The sequence below is a fragment of the Loxodonta africana genome, chromosome 11 (assembly GCF_030014295.1).
Source record: "Loxodonta africana isolate mLoxAfr1 chromosome 11, mLoxAfr1.hap2, whole genome shotgun sequence".
In the NCBI taxonomy this organism is placed as follows: Eukaryota; Metazoa; Chordata; class Mammalia; order Proboscidea; family Elephantidae; genus Loxodonta; species Loxodonta africana.
In genome coordinates, this window is record NC_087352.1 from 50,322,728 (window position 1) to 50,345,810 (window position 23,083).

The following is a 23,083-nucleotide window of genomic DNA, read 5'->3' on the forward strand; positions in this document are numbered from 1 at the left end:
GTTGAGATCAATTCCTGCATCTTAGATGGCAGCTTGCTAGCGCTTAAGACCCCAGATGCCACTCTCCAAAGTGGGATGCGGAATGTTTTCTTAATAGATTTTATTATGCCAATTGACTTAGATGTCCTCTGAAACCAAGGTCCCCAGCCCCCTGCCCCTGCTACGCTGGCCTTCAAAGTGTTCAGTTTATTCAGGAAATTTCTTTGGTTTTGGTTTAGTACAGTTGTGTGGACCTCTCCTGTATTGTGTGTTGTCTTTCCCTTCACCTAAAACAGTTCTTGTCTACTATCTAATTAATAAAAACCCCTCTCCCTCCCTCCCTCCCCACTCTCTCGTAACCATCAAAGAATATTTTCTTCTCTGTTTAAACTATTTTTGAGTTCTTATAAGAGTGGCCTCATACCATATTTGTCCTTTTGCAACTAATTTCACTCAGCATAATGCCTTCCAGATTCTGCCACGTTATGAAATGTTTCACAGATTCATCTCTGTTCTTCATCGATGCGTAGTATTCCATTTTGTGAATATACCATAATTTATTTCTCCATTCATCCGTTGATGGGCACCTTGGTTGCTTCCATCTTTTTACTATTTTAAACAGTGCTGCAATAAACATGGGTGTGCATATATCTGTTTGTTTAAAGGCTCTTATTTCTCTAGGATATATTCCAAGGAGTGGGATTGCTGGATCATATGGTAGTTCTATTTCTAGCTTTTTACGGAAATACCAAATTGATTTTCAAAGTGGTTGTACCATTTTACATTCTCACCAGTAGTGTATAAGTGCTCCAGTCCCCCATAACCTCTCCAACATTTATTATTTTGTGTTTTTTGGATTAATGCCAGCCTTGTTAGAGTGAGATGGAATCTCATTGTACTTTTGATCAGCATTTCTCTAATGCCTAAATGATTGCATTTCCTCATATATCTGTTAGCTACCTGAATGTCTTCTTTAATGAAGTGTCTGTTCATATCCTTTGCCCATTTTTTAATTGGGTTGTCTTTTTGTAGTTGAGTTTTTGAATTATCATGTAGATTTTGGAGATCAGGCAATGATCGGAAATGTCATAGCTAAAAAATTTTTTCTCAGTCTGTAGGTGATCTTTTTACTCTTTTGGTGAAGTCCTTGGATGAGCATAGGTGTTTGATTTTTAGGAGCGCTCAGTTATCTAGTTTCTCTTCTGCAGTGTTAGTAATGTCTTATATACTGTTTATGCCATTATTAGGGCTCCTAATATTGTCCCTATTTTTATCTTCCATGATCTGTATCATTTTAGATTTTATATTTAGGTCTTTGATCCATTTTGAGTTACTTTTTGTGCATGGCGTGAGGTATGGGTCTTGTTTCATTTTTTTGCAGATGGATATCCAGTTATGCCAGCACCATTTGTTAAAGAAACTATCTTTTCCGCCATTTAACCGACTTTGGGCCTTTGTCAAATATCAGCTGCTCATATGTGGATGGATTTATGTCTGGATTCTCAATTCTGTTCCATTGGTCCATGTATCTGTTGTTGTACCAGTACCAGGCTGTTTTGACTACTGTGGTGGTATAATAGGTTCTAAAATCAGGTAGAGTGAGGCCTCCCACTTTGTTCCTCTTCTTCAGTAATGCTTTACTTACCCAGGGCCTCTTTCCCTTTCATATGAAGTTGGTGATTTGTTTCTCCATCACAGTAAAAAATGTCATTGGAATTTGGATTGGAAGTGCATTCTATATATAGACGGCTTTTGGTAAAACAGACATTTTTACAACATTAAGTCTTCCTATCCATGAGCAAGGTATGTTTTTCCACTTACATAGATCTCTTTTGGTTTCTTACAGTAGTGTCTTGTGGTTTTCTTTGTATAGGTCTTTTACATCTCTGATAAGATTTATTCCAACGTATTTTATCTTCTTAGGGGCTATTGTAAATGGTATTGATTTGGTGATTTCCTCCTCAATGTTCTTTTTGTTGCGGTAGAGGAATACAATTTGTTTTTGTATGTTTATCTTGTATCCTGATACTCTGCTGAACTCTTCTATTATTTTCAGTAGTTTTCTTGAGGATTCCATAGGGTATTCTGTGTATAAGATCATGTTATCTGCAAACAGAGATACTCTTACTTCTTCTTTACCAATCTGAATGCCCTCTATTTTTTTTTTTTTATCTAGCCTAATTGCTCTGGCTAGGACCTCCAGCACAATGTTGAATAAGAGTGGTGATAAAGGGCATCCTTGTCTGGTTCTCGATCTGAAGAGAAATGCTTTTGGACTCTCTCCATTTAGGATGATATTGGCTATTGGCTTTGTATAAATGCCCTTTACTATGTTGAGGAATTTTCTTCCTATTCCTATTTTGCTGAGAGTTTTTATCATGAAAGGGTGTCGAACTTTGTCAAATGCCTTTTCTGCATCAACTGATAAGATCATGTGGTTCTTATCTTTTGTTTTCTTTATATGAAGCATTACATTGTTTTTCTAATGTTGAATCATCCCTGCATACCTGGTATGAATCCCACTTGGTCACGGTGAATTATTTTTTTGATATGTTCTTGAATTCTATTGGCTAGAATTTTGTTGAGGATTTTTGCATCTAAGTTCATGACAGATATATGTCTGTAATTCTCTTTTTTTGTGGTATCTTTACCTGGTTCTGGTATCAGGGATATGCTGGCTTCAGAGAATGAACTTGGGAGTATTCTGCCCTTTTCAATGCTCTGAAATGCCTTTAGTAGCCGTGGTGTTAACTCTTCTCTGACAGTTTGGTAGAACTCTGCTGTGAAGCCATCCGGGCCAGGGCTTTTTTTTTGTTGTTGGGAGTTTTTTAATCACCTTTTCAATCTCTTCTTTTGTTATGGGTTTATTTAGTTGCTCTACCTCTTGTTTGTGTTAGTTTAGGTAGGTAGTGTGTTTCTAGAAATTCATCCATTTCTTCTAGGTTTTCAAATTTGTTAGAGTACAATTTGATATGATTCTTTTAACTTTAGTTGGGTCTATTGTAATATCGCTCATCTGATTTCTTATTTGGGTTATTTGCTTCCTCTCCTGTTTTTCTTTTGTCAGTTAGGCCAATGGTTTATCTATTTTGTCGATTTTTTTTTAAAAAAACAGCTTTTGGTCTTGTTAATTCTTTCAGTTGTTTTTCTGTTTCCTATTTCATTTAGTTCAGCTCTAATTTTTATTGCTTGTTTTCTTCTGGTGCCTGTGGGTTTCTTTTGTTGCTCTCTTTCTATTTGTTCAAGTTGTAGGGATAATTCTTTGATTTTGGCCCTTTCTTCTTTTTGGATGTGCGCATTTATTGATATGAATTGGCCTCTGAGCACTGCTTTTGCTGTGTCCCAAAGGTTCTGATAGGAAGTGTTTTCATTCTCATTGGATTCTCTGAATTTCTTTATTCCATCCTTAATGTCTTCTATAATCCAATCTTTTTTGAGCAGGGTATTGTTCAGTTTCCAAGCATTTGATTTCTTTTCCCTGTTTTTTCTGTTATTGATTTCTACTTTTATGGCCTTATGGTCAGAGAAGATGCTTTGTAATATTTCAATGTTTCGGATTCTGCTAAGGCTTGCTTTATGACCTAGAGAAAGTTCCATGTGCATTGGAGAAGAAAGTACACTTGGCTGCTGTTGGGTGGAGTGTTCTGTATATATCTATGAGGTCAAGTTGGTTCATGGAGACATTTAAGTCTTCTGTGTCTTTACTGAGCTTCTTTCTCAATGTCCTGTCCTTCACCGAAGGTGGTGTGTTGAAGTCTCCTACTGTACTTGTGGTGCTGTATATCTCACTTTTCAGTGCTGTTATACTTTGTTTTACGTACCTTGCAGCCCTGTCATTGGGTGCATAAATATTTAATATATGGTTATATCCTCTTGGTATATTGTCCCTTTAATCATTACATAGTGCCCTTCCTTATCCTTTGTGGTGGATTTAACTTTAAGGTCTATTTTGTCAGAAATCAATATCGTCACCCTTGCTCTTTTTTGACTGTTGTATGCTTGATATATTTTTTTCCATCCTTAGAGTTTTAGTTTGTTTGTGTGTCTAAGTGTAAGGTGTGTCTCTTGTAGGCAGCATATAGACGGACCGTGTTTTTTTTAACCCATTCTGCCACTCTCTGTTTCTTTATTGGTGTGTTTAGTCCATTTATATTCACTGTAATTATGGATAGGTATGAGTTTAGTCCTGTCACTTTGATGTCTTTTTTTGTGTGTTGTTGACAGTTTATATATATGTTTATATACTGTCTTTTCCCCACATTTGTTTAGTTGATTTTGTTTCTGCTGAGTCTCTATTTTTTCTTGATTTTATTTTGATGAGTAGGATTGTTAGTGGCTACCTTAATATTCACCCCTATTTTTCTAAGTTTAAACCTAACTTTTATTTCTTTATATCACCTTGTCTTCCTCTCCATATGAAAGATCTATGACTACATTTCTTAGTTCCTCTTTTTGTTCTTTTAACGTTGTCTTCTTTACATAATAACATCACTGTTTCCCTGTTGTGTTTTTTTTTTTTTTATCTTGATTTAGTTTTGTGATTTCCCTATCTGGGTTGACATCTGATTGCTCTGTCCAGTGTTCTAGTTAGTCTTGGGTTCATATCTGATATTATTGATTTTCTAACCAGAGAACTTCCTTTAGTATTTCTTGTAGTTTTGGTTTGGTTTTTACGAATTCTCTAAACTTCTGTTTATCTGGAAATGTCCTAATTTCACCTCCACATTTGAGAGACAGTTTTGCTGGATATATGATTCTTGGCTGGCAATTTTTTTCCTTCATTGCTTTATATAAGTCATCCCACTACATTCTTTTCTGCATGGTTTCTGCTGAGTAGTCCGAGCTTATTCTTATTGACTTTCCTTTGTAGGCGACTTTTCGTTTATCCCTAGCTGCTCTTATAATTCTCTCTTTATCTTTGGTTTTGGCAAGAGTGATTTTAATATGTCTTGATGACTTTCTTTTAAGATCTACCTTACATGGAGTTCGATGAGCATCTTGGATAGGTAGCTTCTCATCTTTCATGATATCAGAAAAGTTTTCTACCAACAAATCTTCAACAATTCTCTCTGTATTTTCTGTTATCTCCCCCTGTTCTGGTACTCCAATCACTTAAAGGCTATTTCTCTTGATAGAGTCCCACATGATTCTTAAGGTTGCTTCATTTTTTAAAATTCTTTTATCTGATTTTTCTTTAAGTATACTGGTGGCATGTGCTTTATCCTCAGTCTCACAAATTCTGCCTTCCACTTGCTCAATTCTTCTCCTCTGACTTTCTATTGAGTTGTCTAATTCTGCAATTTTACTGTTAATGTTCTGAATTTCTGATTGCTGTCTCTCTATGGATTCTTGCAGCTTATAAATTTTTCATTATGTTCTTGATTATGCTTTTTAATTCCTTCAACTGCTTTATCTGTGTGTTCCTTGGCTTGTTCTGCGTATTGCCTGATATTCTTCCTGATGTCTTGAAGAATTCTGTGTATTAATCTTTTGTATTCTGCATCCGGTAATCCCAGGAAGGCACCCTCATCCAGAAGATCCCCCAATTCCCTGTTTTGAGAGCTTCTTGAAGCAATCAGGGTCTGCTTCTTTATGTGATTTGATATTGACTGTTGTCTCTGAGCCATCTATGTTACTGTATTAGTTTTTTTTGTTTGCTTACTGTATCCTTGCTTCTTGCTTTGTTTTGTTTTGATATGCCCAAATAGGTTGCTTGAGTGAGCTAGCTTGATTATTTTCACCTTTGAAGCTCTAACATCCTGTTACCAGATGGCTAGAGCTGTTACCAGGTATATGAGCCTAGGAGTCGATTCACTATACTTGTACGGATTCAACTCAGGTGTCCAGGTAGTTGGTCATCAAGTGCGTGGTACAGACTTTTTCCTACAGTCTTAGAGGGGCAGGGGTGATTGGTATAGGTACCAATATCTGAATAAGGCAGGGGGCTGACAACCATCCCCTGAGTATCTCTGAGGAAAGCACACCCTTCTTCCCTAGAGCACACAGGTGGGTATGTTCTGCAGATGGACTTTGGGCACCCAATGCTTTTGGTTGTAAGGACTGGGAGGTACCAGTTATCCTTGGACCCCATTGCAGGTAGCTCGGTGACCTGAGTGGAGCCACCAGTCCTTAGGCTCCTGATGTTGGTAGGTGAGGACCTTGTTTAATAGGCAAAGCAGTGTCAAACATCAAACATTCACCTCTCCACCGTACACATGAAACAGTTGCAGTCTGCCAAGAAGGGCCTATTCTCCTGAAATAGGCCCACGCACGTCCATGCAGGGGGAAAAGGTATTCAAAGCCCTCGGACCATTTATGCCTGGAAAGGAGACACTTCTATCTTGTGCTCCCCAGGTTAGTGGAGCTGGCAGATTATCTTTTCCCCAATTGTGAATTTATTCCTTCTCTAAGGCCAGGAGAATAGCTCAGTTCACGCAACAGGACCTATCTCAGGCCCAGGGAAGTTGACAGCCACTGAAGCAAGCTTTGGGGCTGGGGGTGCAATAAAATATACCCAAGTACTTAGCTTTTGTCAAGAGCGCCATTCTTCTCTGGTTCTGGAGGTGTGAGCAGGCTGTGCGGCTGGATGTTTCTCCCTGAGGAAACTGCGGTTGAGCGCTACCACCAGCCCTCTGCAACTGCTCCTGGGAATGGTGCCTGAGGGTTCCTGGCGATTCAGGTCTTGCAACTCCTCTTGGCTTCTGAACCATCTCTCCTTCTTCCTGCTGCTCAGTCTGTTTTCTAACTTTGTCTTTGATGTTCAGGGCTTCTAGCTTGTCATAAATGTAATCTTTTCACTTGTTTTTCAGGTCTTTGTTGTAAGAGGGTTCACCAGAAGCATCTGACTACTCTGCCATCTTGGCCCTGCCCCCTCTTGATTCTTTTTCTTAAAAAGGTATTAAGGCAATATGTCCTTTTAAAAAACTCAACCACCACCAATGTGCATACAGGAAAAAGTAGGTCTACTCTCTCATTACCCCCCCCCCCACCAAGAGTAACTACTGGCAATAATTTGGTGGACCTTCTGAGAGATGTTTTAAATTTTAATGCAAAATGCCACCATATTACACATATTAAGTTATTTTATAACTTAACTTTTCCCTCAGTGCCTCACAGAACATTATCTAATGTCAGTACACAGGGACCCTATGTCATTCCTGTGTATGCATACTCCATTGTTTAACCATTCCCTTTCTGAAGGACATTGAATGTACACAGATCCTTGTACATCTAGGTGAATGTATTTGTAGGACAGATTCTCCGAAGCAAGAATCTGAATCAAAGCATACGTGCATTTTAAATTTTGATAAAATTTTGATAGGCAATGCCAAATTGCCTTTAAAAGAGTATCCCTGCTGGCTATTGTCAAACTTCCTAATTTTTTGCCAATAGAAGACTAAAAAAATGGCACCACAGCTTTGTTTTCATTTGCATGAAATAACTTTTTGGATTGATTCATTTGGTTATAATCTGCAGGATGTACATGTAAGTTTTATTATGAATATAAAGAGAAATTACTTAAAATCTAATCAACACACAGCAACCCTTGTCTTTATTCATTTATGCATATTCATGCACACTAGACGGGGAGGGAGAGGATTATGCTCAGTATTCCTGAGCAAAATATCCATGTTCCCAAAAATCCACACAAAAGGTCTGAGTCAAAGACATGGGCAAGCTTGTTCTTCATGAAAAAATGGTAGGCCTTCTGCAATGGTCACTATGACCATACAGGAGCCCTGGTGGCACACTGGTTAAAAGCTTGGCTGCTAACCAAAATGTCAGCAGTTCGAATTCCACCAGCTGCTCCTTGGACACTCCATCGGGAAGTTCTATCCTGCCCTACAGGGTGGCTATGAGTCAGAATTGACTCAATGACAATGGGTTTGGTGTTTTTATGACCGTAGAGGAGCTTGGTGGCACAGTGGTTAAGAGCTCGGCTGCTAACCAAAAAGTTGGCAGTTCGAATTCACCAGCCTCTCCTTGGAAACCCCATGGGCCAGTTCTACTCTGTCCTACAGGGTCGCTGTGAGTTGGAATTGACTCGATGGCAATAGGTTTATGATCACAGAAAGGTACCAGTGACAACCTGGGCAGTATAAGATGCTAAGGACTTCTTCTGAGGGCCACCCATGTGAGGGGCTAGAAGATTCAGGAGTAGGTTCTCAGGGTATTGGCCAACAGCCTTCAGAGATGCCACAGCTGCAACTGAGAGGAAAACTTTATAAAAAAAGTGGCATTTTATAGAAAATGCTAGTACATATCCCCTCAACTGCAGGTCTCCACAGTGTTAATATGTTTGATTTATAGACATTAAAGTAGTTTTGGTGAAGGCAACAGCTCTGAGGGAGCTGTGTTGTTATTTTTTTGGGGGGTGGGCAGTGGAAGGTGGAGAAATGTTTTCTAGAAGTACTTCATTCTAGTGGAGGGCACCAATTCAAAAGATAAAATGGCAAGACCCCTCATTCTGGGATGGTGACAGAAACTGGGGAAATCCTTTTTAGAGCCATATCTTGCCACTCAGCATCTTGCACACTGTAAATATTCAATATTTATTTCCTGAATATCAATGCTGAGTATTTAATAGGTGAACTGTTTTCTTTTTGAAAAAACTTGCTAGGGCACACTGTAGCCAAAGTTTAAAAAGGAAAATTGGAAACACTTTCTGGGATGTTGAGGTAGCCGAATTTTCACCAGGAAAAATATGAGGCATGTCTGTGCGTGTTAGACATGATGGCTGAAAAAGAGGTCTCTTATTGCCTGGCTCTGCCACTTACTAATTGTGTGGCCTTGGGCATGTTACCTAACTTGCCTGTGCCTCAATTTTGTCATCCATAAAAGGGTACAATAACAGTACCTATCATGTAACTATTGTAAGGATGAAATGAGCTAATGCACGTCAAGTACTCAGAACAGTGCCTGACATACAGTAAGCACTTACTATGGTGAGTACAGGCAATCCTTAGCAGCTATCATAATTCTCATCATTTATATCTTTGACTATATCCTACAGAAAGAATAAATAAGATGTAATCTTCTATTTTCCTAGGGCACGTTAAGTGCTCACAAATAACATGCTAATAAATGAGAGAAAGGATACACAGACATTTTAAATTTGCATATCTCTAAACTATTTGCGATTTTCTAGTATAGCCTGATAACAATTACAAATTATTTTAGTTTCAGCTTAAATTTGCTAATACAAGCAATATAGATTTTCATTTCAAATCCTACTCTATAGCATTTCAAAGGCTCTGAAAATTTAAATATCCTTCCTGACAGTGAAATGGAATACTGCTAGAAACTCTAGAGTTTTTTTTTTTGTTTGTTTGTTTGTAATGAAGAACTTTAATATTAAAAGACAGTCATCTGTTGGGAAGTTTTTAGGAGTAGGGAAATGGGCTAGGACGGTTTTAGGGGGATTTCTATTCATGTGAGTGCATGAGTAACAGCTATAATTATTTATTATCAAAAGTATACATACTGTAAAATGGCAACTAATTTAAGAATTTTACTGGAAGTTAGGATAGATGCTGTTTTAAATCCCATTAGTGTTATCACCATACTGGATAAAAACAAACCACAGGTTTGAAGAAGTTTTTTAAACAATGAGATCATGTACTGTTCTAAAGTAGACAGTGTTCATTTCCTTACTGGATTTTAAGTGCCCATTTAGGGTGAACAGAGCTGATTCAGCTTCTCACATGAAAAGTAGAATCAATCAGTCTGTCTACATAATAACAGAGTTTAAGGAAAGGTAAACTATTTCTGAAAATATAGACTTTTAACTCTTCTGCGTAGATTATTTTATTTTTCCATACAGTTCAAAAGTTTAAATATTTATTTTACCTTGAATTTTTCGTATCGCGTCTTGTTATAGCTCTAATGTTTTCTGAATTATTTTTTATTATTTCTTTTGTTTGAATTAGTCTATTATATATATCCAATTTTAAAACAATACACATTCATTGTAAAAAAGAAACAGAGAAAATACTGAAAAATATATCATTACGAAATGAAAGGTTTCCTCGACCACTAATCCCCCTCTCCCCCTCCACACAGGCAACCACCAGAAATAGCCTGGGATGTGTCCTTCCAGATTTTTTTCTTTCCATATGTATACTTGTGCATGCATGAATCAGATCCTCACATATAGTCTTCTTTTCCAAAAGGGAAGATTTTATTTCACAACCTCTTCTGCAACTTTGCTACTTTCTCTTTAAATTGTACCTCTAACACCTTTCCACGTCAGCAGAAATGGACAGACCTCAATCTTTTTAATGGCTGTATGGTATGCCACGGTCCTACTAAATTTTAATAAAAACAACAGTGATCTTATTTAGAGAACACAAGTGGATGGTGTTTTAATAGCAGGCACGTTTCTAAGTAAAAACACACGAATCATTTTGAAGATACCCTCAAACAAAGGTCAACTGAAAGACAATCAGTTAAATCCAGCAAAACCATATAAAACATTTTAAATCTCAATGCCAATACTACTAAAATTCAGGTAATTTATCCATTTACAGTACACTACAGAAATTTATATCCTGATTCCTTTAAAGTTAGTTCCCGCCTGGCCACTATTACTGTCTGCTTAATAGCTACTGAGAAGCCCAAGTACTTGAGCTATCGTTGTTGAGTTCTGTATAAAGAATGCTTGAGAATGTCTTCAGAATATTCTTGACAGTGAGATGTGAAATATGAAAGAATGCACACGATAATTTTTGCAAATGAATCACCGATTCACTAGCCAGAGATTCAGAGTAGAGTTTATCACAGCATTTCATTCAATAGGTGCCAATTTTATATACAGACATAGTACAGATTTTGTGGTCAGAGGTTCGGTCTGCCTGACAAGCACCTACTCATCTTTTAAAACTCAGCCAAAGCATCCCTGATTCTCCTTTTACTTCCTGTATGCAACTGCTAGCTCCCCTCTTTGTGTCCCTCCTATCATAGCACCTGGGACTCTCCTTTGTGTCCTGGACATCCTTTTATCACAGCATTTGCGACCGTTTACTGATGCATCTCTGTGACTCTGCCAAGCCCGTTTTAAGGCCCCGGAAGGCAGCAACTGTGCTGAGTGAACAGAGACAGCTGAGTGATCACACTGGTCGGGCACCACCTAGCACACGGAAGAGCCACACACTGAATGCCCACTGAATAAATGAATGAATTCTAAAATGCTCTCAGGAAGTTTAATAAGGAAAACTCACACAACTGCTTAAAAACTATTTTGCTTTGTTAAATAACTCAAACTCCATTTTTAAATTCCTATTGCTTGGGTGACTTCTTTTTTTGTTCTAATTTTGGAATCAGCGTATTGTAGCTGCCCATTTATGTGTCAAAAAACAGTCAGTTAAAATGCTTCCTTTTCATATTAATCTTTAAAAATTCTAAAAATAAACACCATCTGGTGTATTTGAAATGATTGGATGTTTAATTATATAATGGATGGAGTAATTAAATAAAATTTCTCATCATTTAGTGATATACAGATTCATCAAAAACACAAAAACTAAATAATGATCAACGTTAAATATCACTGAAGTTCATATTGATTTTTTGACTTTTTATCAATATACTGAGTGGATACTATGCTTTTGAAAACACAACAGTAATACTATGTTAAAGTCATGCCAGTGGTTTCCATTTAAAACTTTTTTTCCACAGAACTTTTTACTTGCTTTCCTTATTTAGTCCTTTGTTCATTAAATAAGCTAGTGTAGGATTACATCCCAGAATTAATTATTTCAAAGAATATTTAGGAAGCATCAAAGAAGCTGCAATTTTTATAAAAACAACTGACAGAATTTATTGCCAATGATAAAATTCAGGCTTTCAAGTAAAAATTATAATTTTGGAAAACTGAATCTGTCTTCCCAATACTCAGTGACTTTTCTGATGAGATCAGCAGTGATAGCGGTATTAGCAAATGTGATTTTTTGATATCGTAGATTCCAATGTGACAATATATGAAGAATCTACATAAATCAGTGAACTGATGTTTTCCAAAGATCAATGAATAAATGTTACAAAGTCATGGATGGATGAAAGACCCATTCAAAGTGCCAGATACACAAATGGATTGGACATGACACTCATATATTAATCTAAGATTGCAGATTCACTTTGCAACTAACCTTTAAAAAATGACCACAAGTTGAGTTTTGGTGTGGTTAAGAAGACACAAAATAATTGGAAAAGGCTACTAAAACATTCTTCTCTTTTTCAACTGCGTATCTTATGTAAGTCCAGGCTTTTTTTCATATACCTCAACCATAACGACAGATTGCAACAGAAGCCAGGCAATAAAGAAATTTGCAAAAATGTAAAACAATGCTACTTTTCACACTAATTTTTTTTTTGTTTTAGAATGTAATTATTTTCAACAAAAGTGTTGTGACATTATCATGAAATGAGTTATTATTGTTATTTTAAGTAAATTGATAAACATTTTTAAATTTCTCAGGTCTAATTTCTAATACAGTAAAAATCTACAGATATAATCCATGTAAACAAAAACTCTTTTGGGTCTTCAATTTTTCAGGGATACTTTTTAAGAGGTCTTGAAACCAAAAAGGTCCCTGTGTAGCACAAATGGTTTGTGCTCAGCTCCTAATCGAGTGGTTGGCAGTTCAAACCCACCCAGCAGCACCACGGAAGAAAGCCCTGTTAATCTGCTTTCGTAAAGATTACAGTCAAGAAAACCCTGTGGGGCTCAGTTCTACTCTGTAACACATGGGTTGCCATGAGTTGGAATTGACTCAAGGGCGAATGGTTTGGTTTTTTTTTTTTGTTTGTTTTGGAGACTGAAAAGTTTGACAACTACTACACTAAAGGCTGAAAAACATCTGGCAATCACAAAATTGTTTGTAACCTGAAAGAGGAAGAGAAAGTGAATGAAGGAGGGGAGGGGAGAGAAGGAGAAAGCGAGATAGGTAGGAAAGAGGGGGAGGGAGGGAGGGAGGGAAGCCAAATGGTGAGAGCAAAACTCCAACTGCAGTAGATCAAAAACGGCATGAAAGATGACAAAAGGACAGCATACAGACTCCTTTCCTGGGGAAGGGGAGATGGGAAACTCAACAGTAGTGGGTAGAGGAGATGCAAAAGAAAGGAAGGGTTTCTAAAGTGGAAGACACTAGAGCATGCTTCTGGGCTGTGAAGGAGCTGGCACAGGGAAGGAGAAATAGAGGATAAAAGTGAAAGAAGGGTACTTAAAGAGCAAGGGCCAAGAAGAAGTAGGAGAGGATGAGTCAGGGATGCAGAGAGGAAGAGGCATGGGCCTGGAGCACACCAATACATCTCATCCTCTGAGGAGGTGGCCAACACTGTGTGCCACTCTGGCCTGTGTGTGCACACCCACCCCTTCACAACACACAGCAGGTGTGAGGGCTGCTCTGCAAAGTGGGGCTTCATTTTGGTCTGACTGTCAGTACAAAAGAGCTCTATAGTTTGTCCATTTGTAAAACAAAGGACAGGAGTAGATAACTGATAACATAAGGTCCTTTGCAGATTTAAAATTCTGCAACTTGTAATTCTATAAAAATAATGTGGCAAGGTCACTGCTTAAGTGGAAGAGCTGGCATCATTTATTACAGGGGAATTAAGGACCGAACATGAAACGGCAGAGCTGGTATCATTTATTCAACCACAGCTATTGAGTGCCTCTGTTGAGTGTTCATATTTTCTAAACTGAAAATTTGGGACAGAGCCCAACAAAGGATTTCTTTTGAATCTATGAATTTATTTGACAAGTCTTTAAAAGGCATAAAAATTAAATCACTCTTAGTTATACATCAAATAAATTGCCTCAATTTAAGAGAATAAAAGTGCATGAAATAAGGACTATCTGGGAACTCTGAGACAGAGGTGAGCCTCTTCCAGCTGCTAGCAGGCACTACGAAGAAAATGGATGCCAAAAGGCCCCTTCCCTAGCTACTTATAACATGCATAGCTGAGGAGCTGTAAGTAACCAAAAATCACATTTATAGGCATATCTACTTTTTGCCATAAAAAAATATTGAAACCTTCTAAAGCTACAAATGAAATACTATTTTTCCATCAACTTACAATTTCATTTTAGAAGTCCCTAATCTCTTATTTTTATGTGTCATGCTACCAGCCCTCAAGAAGATAATAAAATAACCTTAAATTTAAAAAATTACGCTATATTTCCAGACTCTTTATTTTCATTTCTAATTGAGCGTTGATAGTTGGTAGCTTATAACAGCTTAAGCTTTTGTATTCTGACATCAGTAAAAAATACTTTTGCAAACTGAATAATAAACCTTAAAGTATAAAAAAAAAAAATTTTGTTTTTTTTAAAGTATATGTGTGAATATCACGTATGTGGATTCTTAGTTCAGTAACATTTGTATAGAATACATCAAAAGTATAGGTCTATATATTCATATTTTATGTTACTGTATCAAATATGGAGCCCTGGTGGAGCAGTGGTTAAGAGCTCAACTGCTAACCAAAAGGTGGGTAGTTTGAATCCACCAAGTTCTCCTTGGAAACCCTCTGGAGCAATTCTGCTCTGTCCTATACGGCTGATATGAGTCAGAATCGACTCAATGGCAAAGGGTCTGGTTTTTCGTTGGTATCAAATATAGCAGTATAAAACGAGTCAATGTTGATATGGTGACCGAAACAATAATAATCAAACTGTGCCAAGGATGGCACACTCAGCATTGACTAGTGTGCTGTATTGAGGGACTTCACAAGGATATTCAAGTTCAGGAGCACAGCAACGGGTAACCAAATTTTAACAATGAATTTGGAGGAAACTTCAGTGATGTTTCTCCTCCCAAGCCTTGAAAGGAGATAGTTATACTTTTTAACTGAGGATGCTGTATTATTTATATTCTAGGCAATTAAACGTAAATTACTCAGAATCCTCTGCTTTGAACAATTATCTAGAGTGCTGGATGATTTTTTTTTTTTTTAAGATCACCTAGGAGGCCAATGAAAGCAACCAAAAAAAAAAAAAAAAAACCAAACCCAGCGCCGTCGAGTCGATTCCGACTCATAGAGACCCTATAGGACAGAGTAGAACTGCCCCATAGAGTTTCCAAGGAGCGCCTGGTGGATTTGAACTGACGACCCTTTGATTAGCAGCCATAGCACTTAACTACTACGCCAGCAGGTTTCCAATGAAAGCAAAGCCAAGGTAATTCCAATGAGATGGGAGAGAAATCTGGAGGGATTCATTTCTTAAATATTACCTTATTGTATCTCTTACTCTGTGTACTCATAAACATAAAATTAATTCAGTGTGCAACAATCTTATTGCTAATATATCTGTGTTCTAAAAGACTCCAGTTTAATTTCTATATAATAATATACACTCATTTGTTACAGTTATAAAAAATCTGACAATTGAACTATTTTGGAAAACTGTGTTTTGAAAGATGTGTGTGCTATGCTATATTCTCTCAAGAGAATTGAAATCTAAGCAATTTTCTTATATTTTTAATGGCTGCCGCTATATTATTAATAATACTTCTGAAACTAAAATGTAAACTATTAGGAAATATTTAAACCTATGGCTATAAAGGTTATACAGCAGCTAAAATTATGTGATTGTTTATATCTTTTATTAAATATATTATAGAAAAATCTCTACAGGTACATAAACTACTCCAGGAAGAACTAGAGTATTTTGCTTAATCAAAAAAGTCTTTTTTATTTTTAGAAAATAATCATATTTGTTATTACCCTTATAATTATTAGTTTTGCTTCCATGGCTTTTGAAAGAAAATAGATGTTATCAATGTGTATGTGTGTGTGTGTGTGTGTGTATTGCTTCTGTGAGTTGCTGCTGAGTTGGCTCCAACTCATGCAACCTTACGTATAACATAATGAAATGTTGCCCAGTCCTGAGTCATATTTATGATTGTTGGTATATTTGAGTCCATTGTGGATTGACGTGTGTATATACACACACACACGTATATATATATATACACACACACACACCGCAGAAAGGACTTAGGGAAGGTTATGGTATGTAATACAGCAAAGAGATAGAAAAGGAAGATAGGACTGGGGGTGTGATGATGAGGTAAGGAGTACGGGAGACATAAGCCATAACTTACTAACGTTAGGCAGGAAATTAGGCTTTGAGCTGCCTAATAGACAAAGAAAAAATTTTAAATTAACACTGGTTATACAAAAACAAAACATAATAATTCTTTGGATAAAACAAATAAAAAATGCCTGTCATTCATGCCCCCGGAAACCCCAAGAGTATGGCCCCCAGACACCCTTTTAGCTCAGTAATGAAGTCACTCCCAAGGTTCACCCTTCAGCCAAAGATTAGACAGGCCCATAAAGCAAAACAAGACTAAAGTGGCACACCATCCCAGGGGCAAAAACTAGAGGCAGGAGAGAACAGGAAAGTTGGTAATAGGGAACCCAAGGTTGAGAAGGGAGAGTGTTGACATGTCGTGGGGTTGTTAACCAATGTCATAAAACAATATGTGTACTAACTGTTTAATGAGAAACTAGTTTGTTCTGTAAACCTTCATCTAAAGTACAGTAAATAGTTAAATAAATGCCTGTCACCAAAATCTAAAATAAATGTCTTGATTGAATCTTCCTAGAGAGCACACTAACAATTTACTAAATGGCACTGAAATGACTCCTACAAAAATTCACTGCAGGTTTTCTTCTGGCATCTTCTGGAGGGTTCCTCAACGCAAACTGCAGGCATAATGCTGAACTTGGGAAGGCAAAACTGGTTGCAGACAACATGGTCCAAGCACGCAGCTTACCTCACAGGTTGTTTATCTTAATTTGGGAATATAAACTAGAATATTTAGCAATAGACAGACTGCATATCTTTTAAACTGGCTTCTAAGTGTCTGTTTTTCTCAATTGCATTTTAGATAAAAGCCAGTTAATTAACAGTTGCAGTTACAGACTTCAGCAGGCATTCTGCAATGCTATCTTAAGGGCAAGTCTTTAAAAACTAATGGTGCATCTCCAGAATGCATGGGTTGAAGGAATAGCTTCAGGTGTTTCCTTAGAATTTCTGAGTTTATTCAGTAAATAAACAAATGAGTACTCAAGGACCCAGGATTTTACAAAACAGAACATGGCCACAGGGAACAATGACTCAGGTTCTCTTTTTCTAGATTTTGGATTATTAGAGTACTTGCTTTCAAACTTTATAGTGTTTGAATCGCCAGAGGAGGCTGTTAAATGCAGCTTCCCAGGCTTCACAACCAGATGGGTTATGGCAGTACCTCTCAGGTGGGGCCTGGAAACCAGGTAATTCTCTTCAAGGGGGTCCAGGAACACCGCTTTGAGACCATTAATCTAGAGTACAGATTTAGACCATCTTTCTCTCGCTTTTGACCATCATTCTTTTTAACACCTCTACTAGAACATAACATGGAATAAGGTCAGAAACTCAAAGCCGATGTTTGTTATTAAGTTTTTATATAATATTTAGTGGAGGAAGAAGTTGGAACTACTGATTAGTTCATTTTTTTAATTATCTGTAGATCATTCATTCATTCATTCGATATTATTTGAGCACATGCTATGTGCTGGGCATTGTTTAAGGTGCTAGGGATTTAGCAGTGAACACGAGGGACGTGGTCCCTGCTCTCTAATAACATCACTAGTTCTTCCCGGAGTACCTAACAGAGTGGGAGAACTCAATACATGTTTTTAAATTTCACCTTTCTGTCTCCTCAGTTCTCTCTTGTAATAAGCACTGAATGTACTTAGTTTCATACTCAGTTGTGTTAGAGCCTCTACAACCTGCTCTTGAGAGTCCAAAAATCTCTACAACTAGAGTCACGCTGAACTTGTTACGTAGCTATGAGTAAATGGCTGTTTCGTTTTCTACAAAAGCAATTATTTTCACTAGACTTAAATATCTCTGTTGACTACATGGAGGTAAAAAACAATGTTTTAACAGAATGTGCCTCAAGCTAGAAACAGTTTGAGCACTAAACTTAAAACTACTTTAAAGAAAAAAAAAGCTGCTACATTTTGACATTAAACGGTCTTCATTAATACAAAAGCCTTCACTTTATAACAGTTATGTGCTATAAAAAACATAAAATTCTTAGTTACAATTAACATATGCAACATTGTTTATAAAAAATGTGAACTGCTCTTGGGTTCTTTTTGTGTTTTCACATAGAGAACATACCTATACATGGTAGGACATAAAGCAAATACTGGCTTTTATATTAACAACAACAAAAAAAACTACCAGTGAAAATGTGGCATACAGGTTACTATTATCTGAAAAGTACGTCTTCTCCCCTAAGTCAGAAACTTCTTAACAAAATATTAATTTAAGTAATAGGCTTATATGACTATAGGCATAGTCAGTGGATGCTACCTCTTATTCATTTAAGTTTCCAGCAAAATATTTCACAAACTTATTTCAAATAGCTGATTCTACTATATTTGTGCTTTGTACTACAATCTGTCCCAACTGCTTTAGAAAGTAAGCAGATAATAATTAGTAACTGGATTAGTAATTCAGCCAGACTATTCACTAACCACAGACAAAAGAGATTTTAAGAAAATTATTTGTTACTGAAAATGATTTATTTTGCATGCTGTTAAAGGCTTCTTTACCTGCAGATGGCTGGGAAACATTCTTGAAGGCCTTTCTTTTTAACCAAAGATCCTTCAAGGCAGTACATAATGATGTCCATGACCTTTTACGGAAGAAGACACAGATCAAAACTAATTTCAAATATTTAATTTTCTGAAATTTAAATTATTAACTTATGCCTCATCTGCCCAGGACAATTCTAGATAGTGATGGTTAATGTTTACTTTAAGACAGAGCAGTGCAGTACAATAAGGAGACAGAATTATTTATTTTAAAGGCAATTAATATTTATGTACAGTACTGGTAGCTTATATTTAAGCACACTATACATTTCATTTTATTCATAATGACAGATGTCAATGAGAGCAGAACATTTAAAAATTAGTACAGACAAATTCCATGTGAATGGTGAATGGACATAGCATTCATTTTGAATTTTGAGGAAATTTAAGTAAAGAGTCCAGAAATAGTAGAAAAGTTCATTCATTTTAGTTAATACTCACTCACTCACTCTTGAAGACATACTGGAAATATAGATGCCCATCTACACTACTGAACTATTTAAGTCTGTTGATGTAATACTTAAAACAAGATATTCTTACCTCCACAAGAAGATCCACAACATCTGTGGGCATCTTTTCAATGAGAATTTCAATGACTCTCAGAATTTCCCCTTTAGCTCGTGCAAGAGTCGTCGTGTGAATATTCTGTTGCGATTGGGTGTTTGCCGCAAGAGCAGTATGTCTATGTACCTGTAAAAACATTTCCACACTGGAGATATGATTGATACTTGATAGAGTTTTACTTTTCTAGCCACTTTTTTTTTTTTTCACTTTTCCTTACTACTAAAATAAAAACTAAAAAAAAATCAACAAAAACAAACCTCTTAGGATAGGTCAGGAAATGCTTTTGATTGCAAAAAGAAACTATTTGGATCATAAGAATTTAATAAGCATTGTCTAATAAAATTCTCTACATTTTTGGGTATTTAAATGAGAACTTAATACAATATCACCCTGACGTTTTTAAGAAGAGGTTGAAGATTTGCGAATTCGTTACATTTGGCACTGAGGTGGAAGGCAGGGAACCCAGGAAGCACAAGTACTGGCTCTCAAGTAATATATACATTACTTACTCTCAAGTAATAATAACAAATAACAGGCATATGGCACTTACTACATCCCAGGTACCATTTTAAGTGCCTTATAATCAAGCTGGGAAATCCAGATTAATATATCTCAAAAATAAAGAACACTGTAAATAATATAAATTCAGTGTGATCTTTTTTCCCTGTACAGGTTCTAAGCTTTACGGTTCAGAGTAGAAAGACCATTAATGGGTGTCAGAAGACACCCAGAGGAATGGGGGCCATGGAGGAGTGGGCACAGACATGAGCAGACAGCTATAATAGTGAGCAACACATTTATTCTAATACTTTAAGATTAAAATGTGAAATGGAAAATTTGTTTTAAAAAGGTAGTATATGTGGACTACCACATTGAAATATTTTTTAATTACCTTCCTAACCAAATGCTGGAGTAGAATAAACCCAAAACATGGATATTCTAACATTTCATTTAAAAAAATACTCAAATATAAATGGTGCAAACTAAATTAAAAAACATAACTGATATAAGCACTTATTTACTCCCTTTAAAAGGCAGTTTAATGGCCAGCATTTATAGGACCTGTATATGTGGTCAGACTGATGTGAGGTTACTCAATATATTCAGTATTACTACCTATGCATATTCCACTGATGGGATAAATCAATGGTAAAAATTTTCTATAGCTAATAAAACTGCTCATGTATGCATACTTGCACTATACAAATGTAAATATATAAATACCCAGAAATATATAAATATAGTGAAACCTCACTATAACACTTAGCACTATTAGAAAAACATACTTTTTTTTTAATTAGAAAAACACACCCTTAGTTCTACAAATTTATTTTAGATATGAATTCAAAATCTCACTGTTTCATACAACATATAAACTGCTATTAGAACCTTCCTTCCTCCCTTCTAATATCTTCATGTCACAAATATTTACTGCATGCCTATTAAGAATGGCTCTGGGGCAAACACAGGCCCAACAGGTTTCAGGCTATCAGAGTAGACTCAGAGGGTATTTACTTAGTATTTTAAAAATTCATCATAGCTACAGGAAAAACAACTCAGACAGAGCCCATACCCAATGGACACTGTGTCTGCACATTATTCATGCAGAGATAGAACAAACCTTTAAACAAAAAACTGGAGGCTTATCATCCTTTTTTTTTTCTCCCTCTACTAAGACCTTCAAGGCTCTTTAATGGAAAGATCCTATAATCGGTTCATTGTTCTTTACTAGTTTTTCAGTTGAATGTGGGTAATTAGTTAGAACACTAAGAACGTGGGAATCGACTGGCATTCAAGTCTTTTTCTGTGACATAGGAAAAACAATTAGCAAGTTTATGACTCACATTTTTGTTTACAGTTGGAGAGCCAGTGCTAAATAAGAAGGTTAGTTTTGATTATGCCTAGATACTTACAGTAGTAAAATGTGAATACTTTCAATAGATTTTAATTTGCACTAAAAAACTCATTGCAGTCAAGTCATTCGACTCATAGTGACCCTATAGGACAGAGTAGAACCGCCACATAGGGCTTCCAAAGAGTGCCTGGTGGATTTGAACTGCTGACCTTTTGGTTAGGAGCCATAGCTCTTAACCACTGCACCACCAGGGCTTCCTTAATTTGCATAAGCCAACCATATTCCAGATAGAAAACTTCTTGTCAAATATGTACAAGTAAGTGAATTAACTTGGAGAACAGAAATGGACACAAAAGCATACACAGGAAGCACTAAGTTTCTGTTTGTGGTGATGAAAAATTTGGCAATGGATACTGGTGATGGTTACATAACATGATTAATGCAATTAGTGTCACTAAACTGTACATGTGAAAAATCTTGAACTGACAAATGCTATGCTGTAATATATAATAGATGGATCTTGGCTGAAGGCAGAGAATACAAGAAAGATGTTTTATTGACTATACAAAGGCATTGGACTGTGTGGATCATAACAAATTAAGGATAACATTATGAAGAATGGGAATTCAAGAACACTTAATTGTGCTTGTGCAGAACGTGTACACAAACCAAGAGGCAGTTGTTCAAACAAAACAAGGGGGTAACACATGGTTTACAATCAAAGTGTGCATCAGGGTTGTATCCTTTCACCATACTTATTCAATCTGTGTGCTGAGCAAATAATCTGAGAACCTGGACTACATGGAGAAGAACACAGCATCGAGATTGAAGGAAGATTCATTAACAACCTTGCCTGCTGAAACCAAAGAGAACTGGAAGCACTTACTGATGAAGATCAAAGACTACAGCCTTCAATATAGATTACCTCTCAGTATAAAGAAAACAAAAGTCCTTACAACTGGACCAATAAGCAACATCATGAAAAATGGAGAAAAGATTCAAGGATTTCATTTTACTTGGATCCACAATTAACACCCATGGAAGCAACAGTCAAGAAATCAAATGATATATTACACTGGGAAAATCTGCTGTAAATAACCTCTTGAAAGTGTTAAGCATAGATGTCATCTTGAGGACTAAGGGTGAGCTTGACCCAAGCCATGGTATTTTCAATTGCCTCATATGCACGCAAAAGATGGCAATGAATATGGAAGGCCAAAGAAGAATTGATGTATTTCTATTACAGTATTGGGAAAGAATACTGGATATACTATGGACTGCCAAAGGAATGAACAAATCTTTCTTGGAAGAAGTACAGCCAGAATGCTCCTTAGAAGCAAGTATGGTGAGACTTCATCTCCCGTCCTTTGGACATGTTACCTGGAGGAAGAAGGACATCATACTTGGTAAAGTAGAGGTTCAGCAAAAGAGAAGACCTGCAACAAGATGGACTGACACAGTGATTGCAACAGTGTGCTAAAACATAACAACCACTGTGAGGATGGTGCAGGACTGGGCAGTATTTTGTTCTTTTGTACATAGGATTGCGATGAGTCGGAATTGACCAGATAGCACCTAACAACAACATGCTATGATATATATATTTAGCCCAGTGCCATCGAGTCGATTCCGACTCATAGCGACCCTATAGGACAGAGTAGAACTGCCCCATAGAGTTTCCAAGGAGTGTCTGGTGGCTTTGAACTGCCGACCCTTTGGTTAGCAGCTGTAGCACTTAACCACTACGCCACCAGGGTTTCCATATATATATATTTATACATATAATATATACTAATATACTATATTTATATTATATATATATATATATATATGTTTATATATACCCAAAAAATCAAACCCATTGCCATCAAGTCGATTCCGACTCATAGCGACCCTATAGGACAGAGAAGAAAAGCTCCACGAGTGGCTGATATATTCGAACTGCTAACCTTTTGATTAGCAGCTAAGCTCTTAACCACTACGCCACCAGGGCTCCAGATATATATATATATATATATATATTACAAG

General features: G+C 36.7%; 1 protein-coding gene across 6 annotated transcripts in view; it reads right to left on the minus strand.

The window, feature by feature from the left end:
• WDR7 (WD repeat domain 7) overlaps positions 1-23,083 on the minus strand; it is a 429,516-nt gene that overhangs the window by 98,927 nt on the left and 307,506 nt on the right. For 5 of the 6 annotated variants that reach the window (XM_064294478.1, XM_064294472.1, XM_064294474.1 and 2 more), the window contains 2 exons: positions 19,177-19,326; positions 18,595-18,677 (listed from right to left, as the gene is read on the minus strand). In XM_064294478.1, the coding sequence (XP_064150548.1) occupies positions 18,595-18,677; positions 19,177-19,326 (233 nt within the window). Of the gene's footprint in view, positions 1-18,594; positions 18,678-19,176; positions 19,327-19,373; positions 22,436-23,083 lie in introns of those variants that run through there. The other variant, XM_064294475.1, reaches the window with a different exon arrangement.